Raw genomic sequence first — 26,111 nt, forward strand, 5'->3', positions numbered from 1 at the left:
ATAGTAGTAACAGAGAGTTGAGCCTTCTTGAATAATAGCCTGTGGGTGGTGTGCATCGTGCACAGTAACTACCATCATTTATTTTCAGTGATTGCCTTTAGCAAATGACTACCTCTGCGGAGCCTCAGTTTCTTCTAAATGGCTCATGTTAATGACTCCTAACACTTTGCAAATGGAGAGGCATTTTTTTTGGAGAAAAAATTGATATACATCAGGTTATCAGTTTCAGGTGTACAGCATGGATGGTCTGATTTACATCTACTATGAAATTATTACCACAATAAATTCAGTTAATCTCCATCTTCTTGTATAGACAAAAAGAAGAAAAGGAAAGGAAAGGAAAGAAATAGAAAAAAAATTTCCTTGTCATGAACACTCTCAGGATTTAATCTCTTAAACAATTTCCTATATATTACACATCAGTGTTAGCTATGGTCATTAAGTTGTACATTACATGCCTAGTACTTACTGATCTTATAATTGAACTTTTGTGCCTTTTGACCTCCTTCCTCTGGTTGTACTTCCCTCCACCCCCCTAATTTTTCTTCTCTTTTTTCTTTCATTCTACATGTACATGAGGTCATATGCCTACAGGAGTGAATTTACCTTTCTCTGAATTATTTCATGTAGCATAATGCCTTCAAGGCCCATCCATGTTGTCATAAATGGTAGGATTTCTTTTTTTTATGGCTGAAAAATATTCTGGTGTGTATGTGTGTGTGTGTGTGTGTGTGTGTGTGTGTGTATTTCTTTATCCATTTATCTATCAATGGACACTTAGGTTGTTTCCATGTCTTGGGCTATTATAAATAATGCTACTGTGAATATGGGGGTACACATATATTTTTGAGTTAGTGTTTTTGTTTCCTTTGGATATAGTCCCAGAAGTAGAACTGCTGGATCATATGGTGGTTCTATTTTTAATTTTGTGAGGATTCTGTATACTGTTTTTCACAGTGGCTGTGCCACTTTATAGTTCCACCAGCTTCCCTTTCTGCACGCCCACACTACCGTTTGTTATCTCTTGTCTTTTTGATGATAGCCGTTCTAACAGGTCTGAGGTCAGAGTCATTTTAATCATCATGTTAGTTTTATGCATTAATCCACTAATAACTGCATGCAGCTTACAACAATCCTCTCATTCTAGTGATAATGAATTGCATGAGTGTGGTGCTGGAACACCTGTCTACAAGGAACACCATGAACCCAGATATAGACCTACATCTTTCTCAAAAACTAACTAAAAAAAATGGATCATAGGCCCAAATAACAAGCAAAAACTATTAAAGTTTTAGTCTAAAACATACCAAAAAAATCTGTAACCTTGTGTTTTGGTTACAAGTTTTTAGATATAGCACTAAAAGCATAATCCATTAAAGAAAACAGAGATAAACTGAATTTTATTGAAATGAAAATCTTCAGCTTTGCGAAAGACACTGTTAAGAGAATGAAAAAAAAAAGCCACAGAGTGAGAGAAAATATTTGCAAAAGACATATCTGATTTAAAAGAAAAAAAAAAGGCCTTACATCAGGGCACCTGGGTGGCTCAGGTGGTTAAGCGTCTGCCTTAGGCTCAGGTCATGATCTCCAGGTCCTGGGATTGAGCCCCATGTCTGGCTCCCTGTTCATTGGGGAGTTTGTTTCTCTCTCTCCCTCTGCATTTTCCCTGGCTTGTGCTCTTTCTCTCTCCCTGCCCCCCATCTCTGTTTCTGTCTCTCAAATGAATAAAGAAAACCTTTTTAAAAGAAAGGATTTATATCTAAAGCATGCAAAGAGCACTGAAAACTCAACAATATGAAAACCAATAAATAGGCAAAAGCTCTGAATAGATACCTCACCAAAAAAGATATACAAATGATAAAATAAGCATATGGAAAGATGTTCCACATTATTTATGGGGAGATGCAAATGAAAGCAAATAAGTTACTACTATACCTACTGGAATGACTAGGGTGGGGGTTAGGAGGATGGGCAAAATGGGCGGAGGGGAGTAGAAGATCCAGGCTTCCAGTTATGGAATGAATAAAGTCATTGGAATAAAATGTATGGCATAGGGAATATAGTGAATAGTATTGAAATGGAATGGCATGGTGACAGGTGGGAGGTATGCTTGTGGGGAGCACAAATGGAGAGTCACTGTGATACACACTTGGAACTGATATAACGTTGTATATCAACTACATAAGAAAAGAATTTTTCAGTTGTACATCATGACCAGCTAAGGGAGAAAGAAAAATGGTAGGATACAGAGAGAAAATGAGGGGGAAAAAAGGGAAAAGAGAGAAACAGTGAAAAAATGAATGAGAAAAGATACAAACAAAAAAGCCATGGAAACAAGCAAAAAACAAAAAGACAATGAAAGAACTAAAAAGTTGGAGAGAGTCCTCTAAAAAGGACTATGTGTTCAGACTAAACACTAAGAAGGATCTAAAACACTGACAGCACCAGTTGCTGGGGAGAAGGCAAGGCATCAGGAACTCTTCTTCATTGCGAGTGGGATTGCAAAATATTCAGCAATTAAAAAAAAAGAGGTATCAAGGCATGCAAAAACTTGATGAATCTTAAATGTATATTACTAAGTAGAAAAAGTTAATCCGGGGGTACCTGGGTGGCTCAGTGGGTTAAAGCCTCTGCCTTCGGCTCAGGTCATGATCTCAGGGTCCTCGGATCAAGCCCCGCATCAGCCTCTCTTCTCAGCGGGGTGCCTGCTTCCCCCTCTTTCTCTCTGCCTGCCTCTCTGCCTACTTGTGATCTCTGTCAAATAAATAAATAAAATCTTTAAAAAATAAAAAATAAAAAGTTAATCTGAAAAAGTTACTTACTGTATGATTTGAATTTTATGAAATTCTCTAAAAGGCAAAACTACAAAGACCATAGACATATCAGTGGTTGCCAGGAGGAGAGAGAGGGTAGAATTAAGTGAAGCAGAGTTGATAATTTAGGGTTTTGGTTTTTATGTGATACCATAATGGTGGATACATTACATTAATAACAAATATTTTTTGAGCACATACTATCTGCAAAGCATGTGCTCAAAAAATACTTATTGCATATCTGGGTCTTCAGTGAGTGTGGTAGCATGACCTTATAAAGAATTAGAATTTAAGGAGTTAGAGACTTTCGTTATGTGTGCTATCTGCTTCTATATTAATGAAAACACTTTATAAGAATGTATTTGTATATCATATGCATATTTAATAACAAAATTTCTTGTGTAGCTTTTTATGATGACTTAATACAAATGGAAAGCAAGTTTATTCTGGTCTATATTTCTAAGTGGCTAACACCCCTCCATTTCCCTCTCTCCTTTTAGATTCTAACTCTTTTAGGACAGAGATCTTATCTTCGAGTTGTTTTTAGCTTCTGTTTACAGTGTTTCTTATGTAGGAAGGTGCCCAATAATATTTATTTAAGTGACTATTATGTTTTCATTTCTAAGAAAACATAACCCTGAATTCAAATTCCAGCTCTACTATTGGGCAGGGTATGTAATCTCTCTGAAACATAGTTTCATCAACTATGCAATAAAAATAATGTTGAATTTGTCTTGCTTATTTGTGAGCATTTGAAAAGATTCTACTGTAAAGCACTCAGATCAAATCCTGGTATAAGTTAGGAATCCAGTAAATGGTCTTGAAGAAAGTAATGGCTACGAACTGAAAAAAAGAGATGCCAGAGTACTTGATTTACTCAGGGGGAAAAAAAAAGGTTTAGTAACCAGAACAAGAAAGAAGGATGGTGGACTGGTAGGTGAGGAGGTGGCATGATCCATCGTTTGGCATCTGTTTGCCATAGTCTGTTTCCATCAGCCCATTCATTGTCTATAAGGCAAGTTGCAGCCCGTTTACCTGCATTATTGTAGAAGGGTATAATTGTTGGGAATTCCCTCTACCTAGCTGCTGTTAACACTGGTGAAAATACCCAAGAAATGGATGTGCTTGACTTTTTATAGGTCTCATTTTCATAACCACCCAACCAATGGAATAGGACTTTTCATACAGTCTTGCACACAGCGTAGACTCAGTTGCTAATTATTGATTGATCCATTCCTGAGATTGGTCCAAAAGACCAAGGCAGCCAAGGATATTGTTAGCTAGGGGCTTCAGACCTTCACATGAGCAGGCTTGAAGATGAACATGAATGGTTTGCAGTTCTTAAAGCACATGTCATTATTCTTGGAGCAACCACTCTATTCCACTCCTTTTATGGATCCAAGCATGAAGCTTGTATCCCCATATCCCCAAAATGTGGCAGATAACTACATTTTGACAATTTGTTACTACTACACTTTAAGGAGATACTAATTAAAACCAATAAAATACCACCAGACACCTACCTATTATGGTTATCTACCATTCTCTTTCTTCCACTAGAAGATCTTAAAGTCCAGGGGCCATATTCACTTTTGTGTCCACTCCCTCCAGCACAGCTCTTTTAGTATAGTAGAAACTAAATAAATATTTGTTGAAATAAAACAAGGTTTAAAAAGGCCAAAATCTGCTTCATCAATGTAAAGAAAGCTTAAAAAATTAGTAATTTTTTATTTTTACAACAGAAAACCTAAAAAACACTTAGAGTTAAAAAATATAGTTTGGGAAGTGGAGGGAGTGGGATTTTTTTTAAGGAGAAGAAAGTTCACATTTTTTAATGATTATATAGTATAAACAAATGGTACATCATATTTTTAGCCTGAATATGAAAAAGAAAGTTTCCTTAACATTCAGTTACCTATACTTCACTGACAGAAAAAAAATTAGTAACAGATTATAGGAATTTATTTGGTAGGTATAAAATAGAAATGTCTCTTAAAGTCAAGTATATATGCTAAAGTTGAGTCAAACAGGAATCTGCAAAAATATTAAAATCTACAACATTCATGAAGAATGAGCAGGATATTGGAAGTATCCATTGGTCCTGTCTAGGAAAGATAAGAAGGGAAAATTAAAAAGTTTAAGGAATCTTACCTTTAATAAGTAAATAAATATGTATCTTACTTAATTGTTTCACTTTTCCCAGGGTATTGATAATGCTTGATGATTCAATGGCAGGCAGTGAGGCTATAAAAATTAATGACTCATTAGCTTATCCTCAGTATTAGCTAATTGTGATTGGTGACAAATTTTATAATTGGTGACACATTTAATACATTTAGTAATGTACTCAGGGGACACATTTAAATGAAAGCATTTGGTGAAGCAATTTGAAAAACATGAAAACATTTTTTGTTAGTGATAAAGTTGCTGAAATTCCAGTTGATTAAATATAAGATACAACTCTATACGTAATATGCGCTTACATTATATATCTGTTCCTCATCTACTCCCAATTTAGTTTTAGTATGTGTCTTATCTCAAAGAGGAAAAATGATCTATATTTATTTCACTGGAATTTCTGTTTTATGATTACCAGCCATCATGTTCCACCAGGAAGTATTTAAGGAGCAATGGGAATTTTTAAGGGACTTATGCTGTAAACAAATAGATCAAGTACCAGTTCACTGAACTTAGGAGACTAGTTCCTCTGGGATGTAGTACTCTACAGGTTAGGACCTTGGAGATGAGCCAGACTCTTCCTTAAAGGAGCTAATGGTCTGGCGGGGAGACAGACTTGTGAAGATAGAGTTGATCTAAGAGTTAACCAATAGACTTCTGTAGGTGTGCATGCCAGGCAGATGGAACTGAAAGTGTATAGGCATAGAGGAGCAGATGGCCGCTATGTGTTTGGACATCCACAAGCCATTCAGTGATGCTGGAGCATTAAGAGGAAAGGAGGAAAGAGTTGGATGGAGAAGAGGACGCAATGATAAGTAGAGGACCAACAAAAAAGGTTTTAGGGCTCTTTAATGATTTTACCAATTTATTTTGAGAGAGTACATGAGTAAGGACAGAGAGGGGCAGAGGGAGAGGGAGAGAACCTCAAGCAGACTCCACACTGAGTGAAGAGCGTGACGCAGCCCTTGATCTCATGACTCTGAGATCATGACCTGAGCTGAGAGCAGGAGTTGGACGCTTAACTGACTGTGCCACACAGGCACCCCAGTTTTGGAGGCCTTTAAAAGGAGGTTGGGTTGTAATCGGTAGAACCTTGCTGCTAAAAGCATGGCTGCTGGACCACAGCATAAGCATCATCAGGGGATGTGTTAGAAATGCAGAATCTTTGGCCCAAACCCTGACCTCCTAAATCAGAATCTGCATTATAGTGAGAACCGCCTGCAGTTGACTCTGAAATACATTAAAATGTGAGGAACTGCATGAAAATGTAAAGAATTGTTAAATGTCATGTGAGAGAGAGACATGACTGGAATTTTTTTTTTTCTACAAAGCTCACTCTAGCAGCAATGCTGGTGTTGGACCAAAGAAGGAATAAGATTAAAAACAGAGAGACTGCTAAGACCGGTGCTGTAGTAGTCTAGGGGATAACTGACCACATCTGGAAATGTAAAGTAGGAAAGACATTTAGAAGACAGCAGTGACAAAATTTGGCATTGTGTAGGGGGAAGATAAAAGATTCTAGGCAGACTAAAAGATTTCTAGCTTGAGACAAATGGAAAGATGTGTTGCCAATATAGATAAAGTTTGCAGGAGGAGGGGCATATTTGTAAAAACTGGACACAATGAAATACTGAAATATCCATTTAGAGGTACCTATGGGACATTTGGTTGTGAATGCTTAATAGGTAACTGGGCTCATGTATCTGGAGTTTGGGCTAGACATACATAGTTTTGCAAGTTGTTATCTTATCAATGCTGTCTCACTCCATGGTCATGGAAGAAATTTCCAGGAATAAATTGTAGAATAAGACACAAGTTGTATAAGGATAGAGCGACAAAGAGCACCAGCGTTTAAGGGATGGACAGATGAATATGAAACCATGAGAGAGACTGAGAAAAACTCGAAGGGTGTGGTGTCATGGGAAGGAAAGCAGAAGCTAATTTCAAACAAAAGACAGTGGCTAACCAAGTCATGATTCGAGGATGTAAGATGAAGACTGGACAATGTCTATTATATTTGGTACCTAGGAAGTCGCTGATGACCATAGCCAGAGAAATTTTAGTTGGATGATGATATCAAAATGCATGGTTTCTACTGGTCAAGCTTGTGGCGCCATTAAGTGTAGTAAAGCGTTATTTCTAGAAAAGTGGCTGAGAGGAGGAAAAAATGTTGTATACAGGAACACAGAGTAAAAAAAAAAGTTATATTATCTCTTTCTCTCATTCCTCTTCCTCTTCTCTCTTTTTCTTTTCTTTTTTATTTTTTTAAGATTTCATTTATTCATTTGAGAGAGAGAGTGGGGGGAAAGGGCAGAGGGAGAGAGACAAATAGATTCCTCCCTGAGTAGGGAGCCTAGTGCGGGGCTCAATCTCATGACCCTGAGTTCATGATCAGAGCTGAAGTCAAGAACCAGATGCTTACTTGACTGAGCCACTCATGCACCCCATCTCCTTTTTTTTTTTTTTTTAAATATGAAGAGGTAAACCTAGAAAATGGTTAATGGTGGATAAATAATGACAATATGTAGGTACGTAGGGAGGAGAGGGAAATAATTACTGGAGCAAGATCACTACAGGAATGTTAGTGAATCGAATTCAGATACAGGTGGAAGATGTTTGCCTTAGGCCTGAGAAAAGACATGTTAATGTGTGTGGCTAAGCGGGGCTTGGGACAGGGGCGTGTAGTTTTGGAAAGGTGGTCATTTTAGGATATTCACATATAAGTGACTTAATTTTTTTGGTGAAACAGGAGACAATGATATTCACACAGAAGGGAAAGCTGCTAATAGAAATGGGAGTGCCAAGAGAGAATGAGGGAAAAGGCTGACTGGGAATGCAGTTGGGGAGGTGAGGGGCCTTAGTGGGCTGTATTTAAAATTACTCAACTTAGATTGTTTTAGTCTAGAAAATGTATTTTGGTAGTTTCTGCATTATCTAGTCCATCTATTTGATGAATAAGCATATTTAAATGTGTGTGAATAATCTATCATCTGTGATTCTAATGAATGATCAAAGAGGCCATTATTCAGATGCCTGAGAACTAGAAAGTGCTCCGAAGATGCCCAAAACAAGCAAACGGAAAGACTGTTCCATGACTATGGTGTCGAGGAAATAAATGTTGGCACCAGTTGCTGGACATCTATTTTTTGTCTACTATTTATAGAAGAATTGAGGAATGACAGTGGAAATAATAGCAATTACTTTAGCTAATTAATCTGCAACTTGGAGTTAGAAAGACTCTCAGAATTTATATAAATGCTTCCTTCATGTCCTGTACAAATGCTTGTAGTGCCAGAATCTTCATTACCTGCTAATTAGCCAACTTCATCTCAAGACACCATATTTAATTGTTTGAAAACTATTTTATCAGGATAGGTTATGGCTGACTTCCACTTCCCTTAAACTAGATGTGCCAAATTTATTTTCATTCAGCAAATATTGTACACAATCTAAGTTTAAGGTATTATTCTTGGACTTCCAGGATGATCAATAGGTCAGGGTCTCTGACTTTGATATCTTTATAGACCAGTAGGGGAGCTAAGACAAGTTCCCAAATGACCACAAAAGAGATGAAAATACACCCATTAGCGAAGTAATAATATGTTGTGCTTTTTTGTTTAAAAATGAGGTGCCAGGACTCATATCTCAATAAATTATGACATGTGTCTCCTACACCTCCTCCCCAATCCTGTTTACATTGGAATGTCTGCATGTTTTTCCAGCCAAGTAAGTCAGTCAAGATGGAAATGCTAATTTATTTGACTGAACATACTCTGCTAGCTCATACTGTTAGGGGGAAAAAAAAAAGGAAAAACCTCACTGGTAATAATGTTACTACCAAATTCTGTTTATATATCACTTGATAGTTTACAAATCACTTTTCATATATTAACCTATGTAATCATCACAACAATTCTGTAAGGCACATAGTAATATTCTCCCCCATTTACCTAAAGGACCCAAGGACCCAAAACTCAGTTTAAGTAATTTACCTGTATTACCCAACAGGGAAGAGGTGAGTTATGCTATTCAGGTCGTATGACTCCAGATCTTAACTAGAAGATCAAGACCTCTGGATTCAGTGGAGGAGAAATTATGGATACTTAGAAGGTATGGGGAGGGCATTTAGAGAAAGAAGGCTTTAAAGATTCATGAAATTTCAGGAGGAAATGGAAGGAAGACTTTCTAGGTGGAGGGCATGGCAAAATTCAAATTGTGGATATAGGAAGTGTAGGACATGATCATGTAAAAGCCAAGTTTCCATATATATGTTTGAGAATCATCTGTTCAGAAGAGATGGCTGACTCTCCAAGAGCGAATAAAAATTTTAGAGCAAGAAAAGAGGGAGAAAAGATGCTCATGAATGGAGCCCCAAGATCACCTATGGTTAGTGGGTGGGAAGCACAGGAGGAACTACCAAATGAGAAATCAAAGAAATGGTCAAAGAATTACTATCATTCCCAGTTGTTATATAAACCATGGGGGAGAGGCTTTCAAGAAAGAGCATATGATCATTAAGGATGATGACAGAGGACAAGTGGATAAAAGACCAGCCTTGGTGAGCTTGGAGAGGGCAGAGGAGTAACAACAGAAGTCCTAATGTAAGAACCAAGTAGATGGGAAGGGGAATGAAGATCAGGAACGGGGTGTGGAGGACTGAGGCAAGAAAGTTTCCTCCTTCTAAGAAGTGAATCCTTCAAGTATTTGAAGATAGCTCTCAAATCTTCTTCCCTTTATCAGCCAAAATGCCATTAACTAATTCCACTGATTATCAAATGCTTTCCAGATAGGTACCATTGTATTTTCTTCTTTAGAAATTGTTGGTTTGTCAGTTGTCCTTAAAGTTTGGCATCTAGAAATTAACTCTGCATACCATGTTCATGGTCAGTTGAGCATAGAGTAGAAGAAAGCTATTATATGTTTGTTTCTTATACTCTGTTTTTAACAGCAGCCCACATTTCAATTAGCCACATTTCACTTTTGATTCATTGGTCTTGTAGTCCATTGATTCCATGTCATCCACATCCTTTACTTGCCAACTATTTGGAGAGACAACCCAGACATGGGAGATGGACACTGGAGCTCTGGGGTGGCAGAGCATGGGACTGACATCCAGAAATCTACATGGTAGCCTGGACTTTCACACATCAAATATATGCTCTTGGGAAAGTCAGTTGTCTTTTCTCTGGGCTCCAGAGAGAGTTAGATTAGGTGATTTTTTTTTTAAGATTTTTTTATTTATTTATTTGACAGAGATCACATGTAGGCAGAGAGGCAGGCAGAGAGAGAGAGGAGGAAGCAGGCTCTCCACTGAGCAGAGAGCCCGATGCAGGGCTCGATCCCAGGACCCTGAGATCATGACCTGAGCCGAAGGCAGAGGCTTTAACCCACTGAGCCACCCAGGTGCCCCAGATTAGGTGATTTTTTAAGCCTCTTTCTAGCTCTAGAAATTCTAATATTAACAATTGGTAAACAAAATACCTTCATTGATTTACTACTCAGATATTTATAGAGCTCAACATGTATAGAGAGAATGTCTGAGCCCTGGGGCTTACAGACTCCTGGTGACATTATGAGGCAGAAAAGTACTTGGTAAAATGCAGGGAAGAATGGATGAACAGCAAAGACCCAAATAATTCTTCCAAATTATTACCTACCAAAAGGTGTCTGGAAGGACAGTGGCCTGGGACCTTTCAAAATACAAAATGAAGAATAGAGGGGCGCCTGAGTAGCTCAGTCAGTTAAGCATCTGATTTCGCCTCAAGTCATGATCTCAGTGTCCTCCAATAGAGAGCACCCCCAAGCTCAGCGGGGGGATCTGCTTGTCCTTCTCTCTCTGCCCCTCCCCTTGCTCACTCTCTCTCGAATAAATGAAATCTTTAAAATATGAAGGAGAGAGTTCCTACATTTAGCATTATACCAAGAAGTAATCATTTTATGTCATTTCACAGTTACCAAATTTATCTGTGGCATAACACAGTGAACAGGAGACTAGAAGTGTATTACACTGAAACTTTTTCCAAGGGCTTAGTATTTACAGGAACTACAGCCACTTATATTGAAGATGATGTTAATAACAACATCCATGATAGGGCAGTATCATTGGCTGGCTTTGACGTTATCTACCCAAAACATAAAATTAGTGAAGCGTACAAGAAATTTCTAGCAGCAGCCAATCTTGAAATTTGTAGGATGTGTCACAAAATCAGAGGGGCCTACCAAAAGATCATTATTTTTTTCCCCAGAATATCAACTGTAGGTCGGTTTCTTTGACAGTTTTAAGATTCCAGTTTTCAACAGTTATGGATAATCTAGAAGGAAAACTGCCCCCCTCCCTTGTGTGTTCTGAAAGCAAACATAGGCTATGAAGATAAATTTCTCCTTTCCCCCTTCAGTGTATGCTACTATGGTGTTTCGGTTACCTATTGCTATGCACTAAATTAACCCCAAACTTAGTGGTTTAAATCAATAACTATGTCATTATTACCTCCCATAATTTCATGGGTTAAAAATTTCGTGGCTCAACTGGATGTTTCTTCTACTCCATGTGATATCAGCTGGGACTATACTCATCTTGAAGCTTAATTAGACTAGAATGTCCAGGATGGTTTAGTCATGTATCTTATACCTTAGTATGGACAGGTAGAAAGCTGGACTCAACTAGGGCATTGGAATATCTGTGTCTCTCCACATAGTCTTGAGGTTTTTTCTATTCCATGCAGCCCTCTCCATTTGGTCCCTTCACACAGCCTCTTTAGCTGGGTGCCTGGATTTCATATTTGGTGACCAGAATTCCGCAAAACACAAAAGTAAAAGCTGTTAGGCCTCAACGCTCTTTGGCCCTAAAATCTCATGATGCCACTTCTACCTTGTTCTATTGGTTAAAGCAGGTCACAGAGCCAACCCAGATTTAGTGTGTATGTAGGGGACAGTGGAGGGGGGTGGAGACACTATACATGTTCATTCATTCTAGAAGGCATGGTTCAGTTGCGACCATATTGGAAAATAGTACAACCAGGGCACATGGTTCAGTTGAGACCATTTTAGAAAATAGTTACCCCTTGGAAAGTATTGAAAATGGACACCAACATCAAGAACTGACCCAACTGAACATGACCTGGCTCTACTGAGCTCATTTTTCATAGAATAGAAAATAAGAAAAAGTATTTGATTGCTGGCTTTCTATTGATTTTACTTTTAGTATAAACCCAAATATGGATTGTGAAAATTGGCAGTAAAAATTATTTTTAATAAATCCTTGGTCAAGTGTTTGCTTTGGCAACACATATAATAATAACTTCATGGTCAAGAAGAAAGGTAGTGTGTATGTATGGGGAGCATATAATTGGTGATCCCCAGGCTATTTCAGTGAACAATTTATACAAGAGTCACATTATCATTAGCTTAAATGACGAATATGACTTAATTTTGCTCTATCTTTTACTGTAAACCTTTGAGATCTTTGCAAGCTCTTGTCCTTTTGGGCTGCTTCCATGAGTGGTACCTATGAACAAGCACTGTTCACTACCATGGAAAGACCACCATTTTCTTTGCTTCCCTGTTCCAGCCTTTATGGCGTTATCTACTGTCAAGACTTCTGTACCTGAGAAGTTGAGTGGAAACACCATGTAACTGTTGGCAGTGGTCACTGCTGATCCACTTCCTGCCACAATGCCACCCACATTTCACCTGGGTATCCCTATCCTTTCTGCAGGTGCTGTTGTCTCCCTTGGTATAGGCCCTGTCCTTGCTGGGCACTCTTGCTGGTCCATGCCACTGATGCTCTAAGTCTGGAGGGGCCAGATCTCCCACCGGTCAAATGGAAAAGCAGGCTTCCATGCTTTGTTAGCTTTCATGCTTGATTTTTAGTGCCACCCCTTTTTGTTTTTTCCTTAAAGGCTCCCTGCCCTGAAGAAATCTGAGTAATAATAATCACTATGTTGAGTGTTGAGTTGTTCTTTTTTTTCTTTAATATCCAAGTCCAGACCAATGTGAAATGACCTATCAGGTGCCTGGGTCTCCCATTTTTGGGTCACATTGAGATTTTTGCAACACACATGCACATATACACATTCATACATAAATATCACATGCATATATACCTTTCAGATGCTTTCATTTCCTTTCAAAGATTATGCTTCTTTAATAGGAACAAATTATTACTAATATATAATAAAGTAATAATACATTTATATGACAAATATATTCAGTGTTCCACGTCTCTTTCCCCAAGAAATACATGGGCTGAATTTCAGAAGTAACTTGGAAGTTGAGAGACAAGAGTTTTGGAGAACCAGCTGCCATCTCTGTGAAGTACATTGAGAATGACAGATAAGGGTGAGGAGGGAAGAGTGGACATTGAAAGAACGCTTGCTATGCGTTAAGTGTAAACCTCCCCATTTCTTGGTCATTTTCTTGAGATACTGAGTAAATATTTGAAATTCTTTAAGATATGTATACAATTTAAATACTGATAGACATTTCTCCCAATTCTTTGTGTTTACATTTCTTAGAGACTGGGCCATGGGGTATGTGTGTGCTGGTTGGGTAGGGTGTGGTGAACTCACATGACCTGAGTTACACTACTACTATTAAGGCAGTACCCATAGAACTGTGCCTTGAATATTTCCTTAAAGGGGAAGTAAATCTACATGGGACCATACTCTCCTTTTTTTCTTTCCTCTTGGTACATGTTGATAAGACTTCTAGCCAGTGACAGAGAAGCTTCTAGAGTTCATTGAACAGTAAAAGTTGATTTGTCTAGAAAATGCTTTAACTTATCACCTTGATACTTCTTTGTGCAATTAAAGCCATTGGGCCAACTGAATACAGTAAGTATTGGATGTACTATACTACATGTCAGTAGTAGGACAAAGAAACTTGCTAGAATAGGGGTGAACTTGGAGCTGGGTATAAGCGTCCAGGTGAGGAACCAGGAGGCAGGATCAGAGCTGTCTCTTATCCACCAATTTTGATCATTGTTTCCCAATACTGTAGAGAACTAACTGAGACTTCAGTGGCAGAGAGAGTGAAAAGAAACCCAGGTGTTCTCACCATTTCTTTGGCATCGTGGAGACCGGGTGGCCTTTTTGCTATAGATAGGAATGGTGAATTGGAAACATGAGTTCCAGTCCCATAGCGCTTGGAAGAAGAGAAGTTGTGTTAGCTGAAATCCAGAAACAGATGTCAAGACAAGATTAAGAATGCAAAAGGATTAATGGGGGAATAGAGGAGGGAGGCAGAGGAGGCCAAAGAGCCAAAGGATGACTGCAATTCAGCTATCCCCAGTGGAGGAAAGAAAACAGAAAGGTTGGGTAAGAAGAGTCTCAGACCACAGTGCAGTGTTGAGGAGGGTTTGGCCAGCCAGTAGGAAGTCCTACAGCAGAAGTCACCTGTCATAGGTGAGGATGAGGATCTCCCCATCTCTCGGGCATAGAGCTGCTTTGGTAACTGCTGTGTGTAGCGTAGGGCTGGAAGCAGTCCCTGGGCAAGAAGGAAGTGGATTCAGCGTACATCTGGGCCATCTTACGATGAAGCTTTCTGCAGCAGGAGAACTGACTGGCACATCTTTATGACCTCCAAAGGAGTTAATATAAATTAAGCAAGGGCAAAGACAGAATTTCTGCCCTAATTAATCTTCATTTTGATTCACAATATGAGAGATACCAGGAGAAATACCACATTTCAACTCCTTTCAGCTAAGCAACTTTAGAAAAGCCTGATAATAATGTTGATCTAAGTAAACATTGCCAAGTATACAGCTAAAGAAGATTGATTCTTACCACCACAGTGTGTATGTAGAAGCCTTTATGTTCTTCCTTTTCTTCATCTTACAATTCTCCTCTAACTGCTCAACTCTCTTAATTCTTGCATTAATGAGTGTTTAATTTTGCATGTAAGATTTAAAGCGTAAACCTAAGCACAAAGGAGCAATTTTAAGACCGTATCTGTCTCTCTTTGTCTTTAGAAGATGTGACAATAATATACACTTCTACTTAGGAGTAAAACACAGGGAATTCCGCCTTTTCTGTTTTGTATGTTCTTTTGCTAAGTGTAGATCTGAGTCACAGCTGTTACCATCTTTCTCAGGTTGAGTATCCTAACTTTGGAAATTGTACTCCGCTCCCCACTTGGTAGGAATGGGATATAATGTGTCTTAACATGTTTGAGGAAGGTAAGGAAGAAGAGAATTTACTACGTTTCTTGGGGAAATTGTTGCCTTCTTTGAGTTATTTGGCTGCTTTGCCATCATGTATGTCATGGGCTTTGTCTCAAAACCCACATCTTTTCTCTACCTGATGGCCCAAGAAGGCAATGGATGTTTCCCCTCCTCTGAAAAGATAAGAGGCTGGTGAAGAGGGTCTCCAAAGTTCTTTCTAGCACTTCAATTTCAGCACTCATGCCTACAGTCAGGTATGGAAATGCCATAGCTCATCTGCAGATCGAGCCCACATTATACACAGTGCCTCCGTACCCTTTGATGGAATTCCTTTTGCTGCTACTTTTTTTCTTTTTTTTTTTTTACACATTGTTCTGTGAGGGTACATTTCTCTGTATGTGTTTGTTCATTTCTTATTTTGCCGCCATTGTTGTTTTAATGACTCCTTGCCTTGTCAAGGTCACTATCTATCTACCTTAAAGATAAAGTAGATCTCTTTAAGCATTACTCCCCCCCTACCCCACAGCGTAAAAGTTATTTTGCTAGAGTAATGGAGTTTCTTTTCATTGACATTCTGGGACAGATCTTTAAATTCCGCTACATCTGGTCACCTTGCCTCAAACCATATTATAGCTGTTAACCTAAATCAGACCTGAACTAAGCATGAACATCTGTACCAGGAATTATGAGGCCCAGCTGAGCACTTTGGACCAGTATGTTCCATCTCACTTCTTTCTGCTTTAACTGTTTAGCAATTATCTTTACAATCCTTAGAAATGGTAATTAAAGTTGGTAAAAGAACAAACAGAATACTGAAATGTCTTTAAGCTCCAAACACCAGGTATATAAATGTCAGTGGCTTAAATATGGTTATGAGAATGTTTTTATTCACTCCCCATACCAGTCTTCTTGGGGATCATATTTAGCCTTTTCTTGAGGGAGTATAACAGTGCTAATCAGCTCACAGAGTTGGCAGCCATTAGCTGAGGACACCTGAAGCCACTTCAAGAACTTTTTCATTTTCACAGACAAGCCTGCTGTGGCAGTAGTAGGACCGGATAGCTTTGTTTTCATCACCAAGTGTCTGTCTAAAAAGACTGAGTCGCCCCCCACCCCCCACCGTAAAACAACCAACAGTACTTTCAGAGATAAGCAGATGATTTTCTAAGTGGGCTCTTCCACCAATGAAAGCAGTTTGTTCAGTGACAGTGTCTCCCTGCTCTCTGGACACATTTGTGAACATGGGCACACACGGTTGCTGATCTCAGCGTAAGTGGATTGAGCCTCTTCGGACGGGTGACTGTGAATTTGGAAATATTTACAAATACCATTACTTTGGGACATAGTCTCATAAGTGTCTGAAATACTTTTTCTGCATTATAATGAGGAAATTTCTTTAGTAAGATTATATGCCCATAATTTTTTCGTTTACATCAAATTACTGTTTATTCATTTTCCCATTTTACTATATTTGAATATTCCTACCAGGAATGAAGTTATAGGGATTAATGGAAGGGGAGCCATTGAAAGTAGGCTGGATTTTTGTTTTGTTTTGTTTTTTCATTGTATTTGTGTCCATTAGCATAGCCCTAACATAAATAGACTGTAAAATTATTAATTTCCTTTTCCATATCAGGGACCCTTGTTTATTGCCAAATGGAATTTACTAATGTCAGGCAAACTTAATTTGTTACCAAATGGCAGACTCTTTAGTAAGTTAGAAATATCTATATTTATTTTTGTTTAGAATCTACTTCTTAGTATATTTAGTCCCCAGATTTCATTTAGGACTATTCTTGTTTTTGGCTTAGTGTATAAATATTTTAGAGGCTAGTGATAGGATATTCATCCTTTGGCTTGATTTCCTTCAAACCAGAAGTCACTCATACTTTTAGATTGGGAACAGTTTTCTCTGCTTTCCCTTGGTCTCTGAGTCACTTAGATTCTGAGGATCAGATGGTATTGATATTGGGGGGCAGAGCTACCTTTGGGCTCTTGGAGTCCATATAAATTCTTACTTTCTCCTATTATTTGGTAGGGTTTCTCAGAAATGGAGCTAGAGATTTTTGAGCATCCAAGGAAACTTTCTATTCAGTTATTTATTCAGTAAGCATTAAATATCACTTGTGCTCATGACCTTGACACCAATCATTTCAGTGTCCATTGGCATCTAAATATAGGTGTTTATTCAGACAACTCAGGAGCCAGTTACCTAAGTTGTTTAGATGATTATTCTAATCTAATGAGAACTTACAGCTTCACTATCTTAATTCTTAGTAAATAAAGAACCAAAATGCAGACATAAATAGATGTTACAAAATCTTTTTGTTTGGAAAAAAAGGTGTGGTTTTCAGTGCTACATGTTGTAAGTCATATTGAAACCTAAATCTGACCCATGGGACATGAACTTGGCTACCTTTCAGTTTTCACAGAAAAACTAAATGAAGAAAGAACAACAATAAACTGATAATTTGAGAGTATCTTTGTATGTTTAAACTTCTATTATTTCCACATCCCTTTCTCCCAGCCTGGAAGCCAATGGTTGTTTCTCCTGGAGTCATAAGAACATTATAGCTGCTTCAAAGCTCTGGCCATAATCCATTCCTATCATCAACATTGCAATTGCTATAGAAATTTCAGCTCTTCCTTAATGATGGCAGAGATTCCAAAATTTGAACCAGTTGCTCTGTGCTTTCACATTCCAAATTCTAGTCACAACCCATAAAGCAAACTTGTAAGAAGTAGGACATTTGGGTGGGGGAGGGGATTCCTAGCTTTTCTTCCACCAATCGCGTTCATCGTGAGCCGACAACTGTGGGTCAGAATACTAACCAGTATTCTCTGGAGCCACCAAGAGTCAGGTCAAGCCCGGGAATGCTTGGTGCCAGGATGGGAGTGAGTGTGAAGCAGGAGACAAAAGTTGACATAGTTTGAGTTTCTGACTATATCCTAAAGCCAAATGTAAAACCTTTCGTTATTATTCAGCGACTTTGGTTTTTCATTTTAAACTACCTTTACCTCCTTTTCCCTCTCAGGGGATGAAGAATAGAGAGCTACTTGAAAGACTTCCTTGTTTCCTGTATTTACCTATGTCCCTCCCTAAAATCTCTTTATGTTTGATCGCTCAGCCCCACTCGAGAGCACATAAACCACAACAATAAATTGCTTCCATGCCTTCCTTGATCTAATGAGACTCTATCCTGGGAGCTGGTATTTCTACATTCCTGGGTTCTCTAAGGAGTACCCCCGTGTGCCAAGGACCGGAAAGAGGAGTCAATGTTTGAAGCAGGAAATGAGATTATAATTGGAGAAGCAATCGTCCCCATAGGGTACAAATTCTAGCACATGACAGTTCTTGTGATTCCTGAGGAGCAGTCCTCAGGAATCTAGAAATCTTGGAGAAATAGGTGACTCAGTCATGATTACTTTTTTCTTGCCCTGCTCCTACAGGTGAATAGCCCAGTTTGAATCCCATAGAGACTTGAATATTTTATTTTTTTTACCATTTTATTTCTTAAAAAATAAAATAATTTTTCTTTTTAATTTATTAATAACATTAATAAATTAAAAATACTAATTTTTAAATTTATTAATAAGTAAATAATGACAGAGAGAGAGACAGTGAGAGAGGGAACACAAGCGGGGCAGTGGGAGAAGGAGAAGCAGGCTTCCCGCTGAGCAGGGAGCCCATCACGGGGCTTGATCCCAGAACCCTGGGATCATGACTTGAGCCAAAGACAGATGCTTAATGACTGAGCCACCCAGGACCCTGAGAGTTGAGTTTTTTTAGAGACACTGTCTCTGATTCCTAATCCTAACATCGGCATTGGCCATGTGTAAAATTTCTCTCCTTCTCACATTTCTGTTTTCTGACTGCAAAACTAACACCATTGCATCTAAAACATAATGGGGTGCCAGTTTTGCTGCATCTTTTATAATATGCTAACTACCTTATAACTGCAAGGGGAGTTTTGCCATATCAGGTGTAAAGTAACTGTATTTCCCAAACCGAGAATCAGGAAACTTGGTCTAACCATGGGAAAAAGAATTTTTAAACTGTGAGTTATCCGGAAATTTTCAAGTTTCAGTTAATATTTAGTTGAATCCAGGGGCTGGGGAATGATAGCCCAAAGAACCATAGATGGTTCTCAAAAAACTAATTGTAACAAGTTGAATGTAATCTCCTGAATGTCTTTTCATGGAAAACCAATAGAAGAATGCCTAAAAATGATGAAATGCAGTATGTTTGGATTGTCCTTGTTAATAATTTCTGTCGGCATAACTAGACCATTAGACCCAGTTGCATGTTATGTATCTTTTCTTCCCGGATGGTTCTTAGCTCTCGTATCTTCGCATTTGCCATACTTTCCCTCGGCAACCTCATTCACCCCAACTTATCATCTCCTCCCCATATGATGCCAACACTTACATATCATCTCTGGACTGGTCTCCTTGTAGTACACAAAACTCAGCTTCCTTTGCCTAAGGCTCCACTTAAGCTCCACTTCTCTGGAACCAGACTTCCCATCTAACTCACATAATTGCTCCTCCTGCTGTATTTCCTATTTGTTGTAAGGGCTCCTATCCACTTTTCTCTTCTGGTCAAATCCAGGCAGAAAATATAGACATAACCTGAGACTTATCACTTGCATTTAGCTGGCCACGAGATTTTCTGATCCTTTCCTTTTCTCCTAGCCCCTCAGGTCTTCTTGAGTTCTCATGATCTGAAACTGGCCCCCTCATCTCCAGTCTTACCTCCTCAAGGCTACTAGAATGCACTTCCAAACTCATAAGACCAAGCAAGACTGGCTTCTTTGGTCTTTCAGTGAGCATAATTCATAATCTGTTGCCATCCCATGCTCTCGTGTACCTCCAGACTCTTGCCCATGCTTGAGTTCCTAAAACACAAACAAGGAATCACAAGCCTTAATGCCTTTCCCCAGGCTCTTCCCTCTTTCTGGAACAAGAATCATCCCCACCCCCTCCCCTTCCCCGTGTAGGGCTAGTAAATCCTGACTCTTCCTTTAACCTCACTTTAAAGTCTTTCATAATCCTTCTTTGGAGAGATAATCAACCTTGCTCTGTATTCTCCTGGCGTCCTGTCCTTGCTTAGAATTTTTTCATTGTTGGGGCACCTGGGTGGCTCAGTGGGTTAAGCCTCTGCCTTCAGCTCAGGTCATGATCCCAGGCTCCTGGGATCAAGCCCCCGTATTGGGCTCTCTGCTAGGTGGCGAGCCTGCTTTCCCCTCTCCCTCTCTGTCTGCCTCTCTGCCTACTTGTGATCTCTGTCTGTCAAATAAATAAATAAAATCTTAAAAAAAAAAAAAAAGGAATTTTTTCATTGTATTAATTAGAGCAGGTTAGCCATAGTAACAAATAGTGTCTAACATGGGCACCTTCCAACACAGTAACTGTTACTTCTTGATCATGTTACAATATGAGGTAAGGGAACAGGTCATGGGACGGCCTTCCTGCATATAGTCATTCAGGGAGCCAGGCTAATGGAACCTCTGACACCTTTAACAATTGACGACAGGATTTCCCTGAGGCTGTCTCCATTCCAGATGGACCTGAGGGCAACAGAGCACAGAAGGAATGTGGGAGACTTTTATGAGTAGTCCTAGTGTATCACCAGTCACTTCGACAAGCTAAAATTCAGCCTTGGCCACCTTCACTAAAGAGGAGGCTAGGAAATGGGCTTTAGGCATACCAGTGATGAGGAAAAGATGATAGCTTTTGGTGAGCATCTAGTAGACTCTGTTACCTCCATGTATGCATGAGACAGTGCCCTGAAAGGAAGAACTCTATCCAATAATACAGGTCTTGGTACTTGGTAGTACTTGAGTAAATGTGTGTACATATGAATAACTGAAAAAAAAAAAAAACCCAAATGAATAAAAGATACTACTTTGGATGGATTGACTAATTGATTGGTCGATTTAAAGATTTTATTTTTTTATTTGACAGAGAGAGACACAGTGAGGGGGGAAACACAAGCAGGGGGAGTGGGAGAGGGAGAAGCAGGCTTCCTGCTGTGCAGGGAGCCCGATGCGGGGCTCGATCACAGGAACCTGGGATCATGACCTGAGCTGAAAGCAGACACTTAATGACTGAACCACCCAGGTGCCCCACTACTTTGGATTTAAGTAATCATTTTGAAAATCAGTTTGAAATAGAAGTCTAAGATTTACATATTTATATATCTTTATATATTTATATATCTCCTTCATTGTAACAGTATTTCTAAAACACACAGACTATAAAAATTATTATCCATGGTTTGATAGATACAGATATTCAGATCTAACTTAATAATGATCAAATTAATTTGGGTACTTTAAATTGCCTAATTAGTAATATTGTTCATGAATAGAAATTAAATTAGAAACAGATAAGCACAGGATATCTATAGGGAGAAAGTGGTTATAATTACATTTCTCTAACTTGTATGTTCTTATCTATTCTCAATATTAAATTGAATTTTAGTTTAATTAAGACCTTCTGCCTTAGTATCACATCAAAGTATGGGGAAGTTGAGCATCTTGGTAAGATTGTGAGTTTTATAAATGTCAACATTCTTGGGAAATACAAACAGGCAGAAATGCTTTCTAAATCACATACACAGCTATGATTGAGAATTAAAACCTAAACCAAATGAACTAAGTGTTTGCTGATTATTCTTCCTTTTTGTAGCATTGCATCTTCAGTCTTTGTGTTTGACATCTCACTTTCTCTTTTGGAGCATATTTGAGTTGTTTGTCTCTTTCTTTTATCAGTTTAACAAAAGAAACCTGTTTTTCATAGGCATGAATTTCTCCCAAAGAAAATGCACAGAAGTTGATTAGTCTCTTCAGATTTTTAGCTTTTAAAGACTATGACATTGCCTGACAAGGTGGCCACCATTTTGAATAATGGATTTAGAATTAGAAAGAGCCTAAGATTGCTGGAGAAATGATTGGTGAAACTTCAGTAGCAATCAGCATACATTAGTCCTTTTGCAAAGAGTGACACGAAAACACATCAATTCTAGGTCACTTTAAACTCAGGTTGTGATCTTTTTGAGAAAAAGCTGCACAAGTGTGGCTACTCTTTATCTGGAACTTGAATGGCTGTGAGGAGTCCTTGAGCACAGGGAGGTGAATTTGGAATGAGCCCAACCGAAAGCTTCTGATCGGGGACGTTACAGGGTCAAGACAGGTTTTGAAGTGTATGTAACTACAGACTCCAGGAATGATTGACCCTGATAAGAAAAGAAATGAGAAGTTTAATTTTAAGTGTAACAGGAATAAATTAGGTTACCCAGAAGGATCCATTTCCAAGAATTACCTGCAATTCTACCTCTGCTTATTCAGTACTGGCTAATTCTTACGAAACAGTGTAGGCAAAGAAACAAGATAACCTCTCATCGACCCTGCCTCTTGATGATTATATCAATTTTCGATTGCTGCATAACAAATTACCACAGATTTAATGGCTGAAAACAAGACACAAGTGTTATCTCACAGTTTCTGTAGGTCAGAAGTCTGGCAGCCATGGCTAGATTCTCCAGTCAGAGTCTCACTGGGCTACAATCAAAGTATTGGCAAAGATGTAGTTCTCCTCTGGAGCAAAGGTCCTCTTCCAAGCTCTCCATTTTTGGCAGAACACATTTTCCTCTCACGCTTCCCCTGTGCCTCCTGCCTTGATCTTCAAGTAAAAAATGGCAGGTCAAGTCCTTGTCATACTTTGAATCTTTTTGACTTTCTCTCCTGCCCTCAGCTCAGAGAACGTTGTTTTTAAGGCCTCCTATGATTACACTGGGCCCACTTGGATAATCCGGGATACTAACTCTATTTTGAAGTCAGCTAATAAGTAAGCTTAATTACATCTGCCAAGTCCCTTTGCCATGTTAAGCAATATATTCACAGATAGGATACTAGGGAGTTGGGGGGCCCAAGACTCTGTCTACCCCAGTGATACTGACTATGCTGTATAACAGAATCCATTTACATATAAATTACAGAAAATTCTATTCCTTTCCAACGAGTTTAAGGATTAAAATTATTTGAATTTATTATGAATTATTAGACATTGAAGAAAGCATAAATTAATAATATGAACAGCCACGTATTCCTAATGATATTACCGATACCATAAAAAGGTGTGCAATTTAAAATGTATAAAAATTAAATATTATACTAGCATGAAGATAATGCAATACCCATTTACAATATCTATTACGGACATTATAAATATGGTCAAAGAATTTCATGTATGTTAAAAGCTGAAATTTTTAATTGTTCCTTGAGGAGAACGTGCTTTTGATAGTAACTATGGCTGTCATCTGTTGATTACTTCCTCTAGGTCAGTCACTGTATGCTTTCCATGTATTAAATGTATTTAATGTAATAAGTATATTTCCATGTATCTCCTGTCTTTTCAGCAACCCAGTCATGCTGATATAAGTCCTGTCTTGTAATGTGTAGGCAAACAGGTTTGGAGAAGTAGTGGGAAGCCTGGGTGAATCCACAGCCCCTTGAATTTATGGGAGTTGTACTCAACAATGTGTCCTCCGCCAGAGGTTTGAGGACCTCAGTAGCACAATGTGATAATGAAAAGAAGGGAGTTTTAGAGTCAGACCCATATTTGAGTCCTCATTTCATCACTTACTAACTTGCCAAATTCCTGAAACCTCTTTGCCTCCAGTTCCTAATTTGTAAAGTGTGGCTAATAACAGACACCTCCTGGGGCTGCTGCAAGATAACTCGGGTAAAGAACCTGGTATGTGATAAGCTCTAGATAAAAGTTCTCCAGTGCCTCGCTCCAGAGTAGCTGACGGGCATCTGGTTCTAAAGTACTTGAATAACTCAGGAAGTCGGTTGTGGGCTTAGGCCAGCTTCTTATCTGGTAGATAGTTAACAGGACATCAGATTCACCTAGATACTCATATCCGTGGAAATAGGAATTGATCCCTGTGGGTCCAAGATACCTGGGTGGCGTATACATTAGGATAGCCCGATAGAATAAAGCTACCCTTGACCTGGCCTCAAAGATAACTTACGATCTCTGATTTTGGCAGTCAATAAAGAGGTGCCAACTTAGCAGCAGACTTCCCTGGCATCCATCCAAGGAGCCACATGCCAGAACATTCTAGTGGCTCTCACATTAATATGTATTTGCGTGCGTTGTTTTTGATTGCTCTAATCGGACTTGAAATGCATCCAAGAAGTTTCTTCAACTCAGAGACATTATTTCCTCAGTGTCCCCTCCCTCCAGGCTCTGTCAGAAGGCTTAATTGGCTATCTTATCTCCCTAGGTATGCGGAGACCAAAGCCAAGGGGCTGTTTTCCTGAGGGAATTTACGCTAATTCGGCGAGAGAGCCTTCATGAAGATTTCCTGTCTGACCTCTTGAATAGTCACAAAACTGAAGACCTGGTAGAGTGTCTCTTTTATTTCTTCTTAGCAACACTGAAGTTCATTTGGCGATTCTGACTTGTGGTGGTGGTTGGTTTTAGCAAATGTGAAGAGGTTTAAATGGTATTTTCTCATATACATGAGGAGAGGGAAACAAAGTGAGAGCTCAGTGAACAGACTGTGGGGGCAGCTTTCTACCCCTTCCTGGGTCTGGCTAGCTGCAAACCTTTCAGTCCAGCGTTTAAGTTTGTCTGGGGCAGCCTGCGAAGGATTCACTTGAAAATCACTGATGTTTTGCCAGTGAGTCTGAACAAGAAATGGTAGTAATTTAAATGAGTGAAGAAGGAAAAAGGAGATTTATATATAAATTGTTTGATGAGTCAATGGAAATTCCACCATCTTCCCATCCTGGTTTATTTGTGGCTATTTTTACTTCAAAGTGTTAGTCATATTTATTTTATGAAAGTTTGTTTCTCTGGTGGTGGTTTTGAAAAAAAAACAACAAAAAATTGGAAGTCTCCATAATGAGCTCTGAAATGAAAACAAGTAGCATAGTTGACTGGAGATGTCAAGAGCCAGGATCTTCTCTACTTGCAAATAAAGCTGTAATTTGTCATCTGTGCTTTATTGTGAGAATCGGAAAGAACTTCTGAAAGTTTTAAGTGTGGCTCTTCAGGGTGGTGACCTTGTGCTCAGAAGCGCTCAGGCTGGAATTAGAGGAGCCCAGTGGATTTCCTTTGCAGTCAGAATATAATGACTTAGGCGGGTGCCTGGGGGTCTCAGTTGGTTGAGCATCTGCCTTCGGCTCAGGTTGTGATCCCAGGATCCTGGGATTGAATCCCACATTGGGCTCCTTGCTTGCCGGGAGACTGCTTCTCCCTCTGCCTGCTGCTCCCCCTGCTTGTGCTCTCTGTGTGTCTCCCTGACAAATAAATAAACAAATAAGTCTTTAAAAAAAGAAAGAACGAACGAAAGAAGAAAGAAAGAACATGTCCAAAGCAAACACACAAGTGGCTTTCTTTATACCTCCTCTATCCCGCCTCCTACAGCCTCTCTCAAGAGGGCGTTTTGGGCACATTTATCTCATAAACTTCTCTTCTAGTTACTGAATAAATCCGTTTTCTTGGTGGCCCCTTGTGGCCACCACTTACTGTTTCTGTCATTTCCATCTTCTCTATGAAAGACGTTCACATTCTTCTCAAAGCTTGTGCCCCAGCATGGGCAGAAGAGTGGTAAAGATTCCCAAGGGTACTATAATTAATTTTCATAAGATATATATATATGTATATATATATATATATATTTCTCAGTAAACTCAGAAAATGCAGAGCCGGCCTTTTTAAACTTTTATTGTTTGCTTAAGGCTTTTTTTGTGTGATCTGCTATGGTTACACACACGTTCCCACCTAAGTTTTATTACTTCTTTCTCAGAACATTATCTCATAATTATCTTTAAATTTTGTCCCACTTGATGTTATGCAAATCTGAAATATGTTAGCTCACTTTGGATTGGGTCTATGAAAAGGTCAAGTAAGTATTGCTCTGGGGATACCATGGACAAACCTCA

At 38.9% G+C, this 26,111-nt stretch overlaps 1 protein-coding gene across 1 annotated transcript in view; it reads left to right on the forward strand.

Annotated features, from left to right (window-relative positions):
• Positions 1–26,111, forward strand: part of ADAMTSL1 (ADAMTS like 1) — a 932,409-nt gene that overhangs the window by 229,030 nt on the left and 677,268 nt on the right. Inside the window, 1 exon segment of the mRNA XM_047700005.1 lies at positions 24,446–24,565. Within this exon segment, the coding sequence (XP_047555961.1) occupies positions 24,446–24,565 (120 nt within the window).

Source organism: Lutra lutra, chromosome 13 (assembly GCF_902655055.1).
Source record: "Lutra lutra chromosome 13, mLutLut1.2, whole genome shotgun sequence".
Lineage (NCBI taxonomy): Eukaryota > Metazoa > Chordata > Mammalia > Carnivora > Mustelidae > Lutra > Lutra lutra.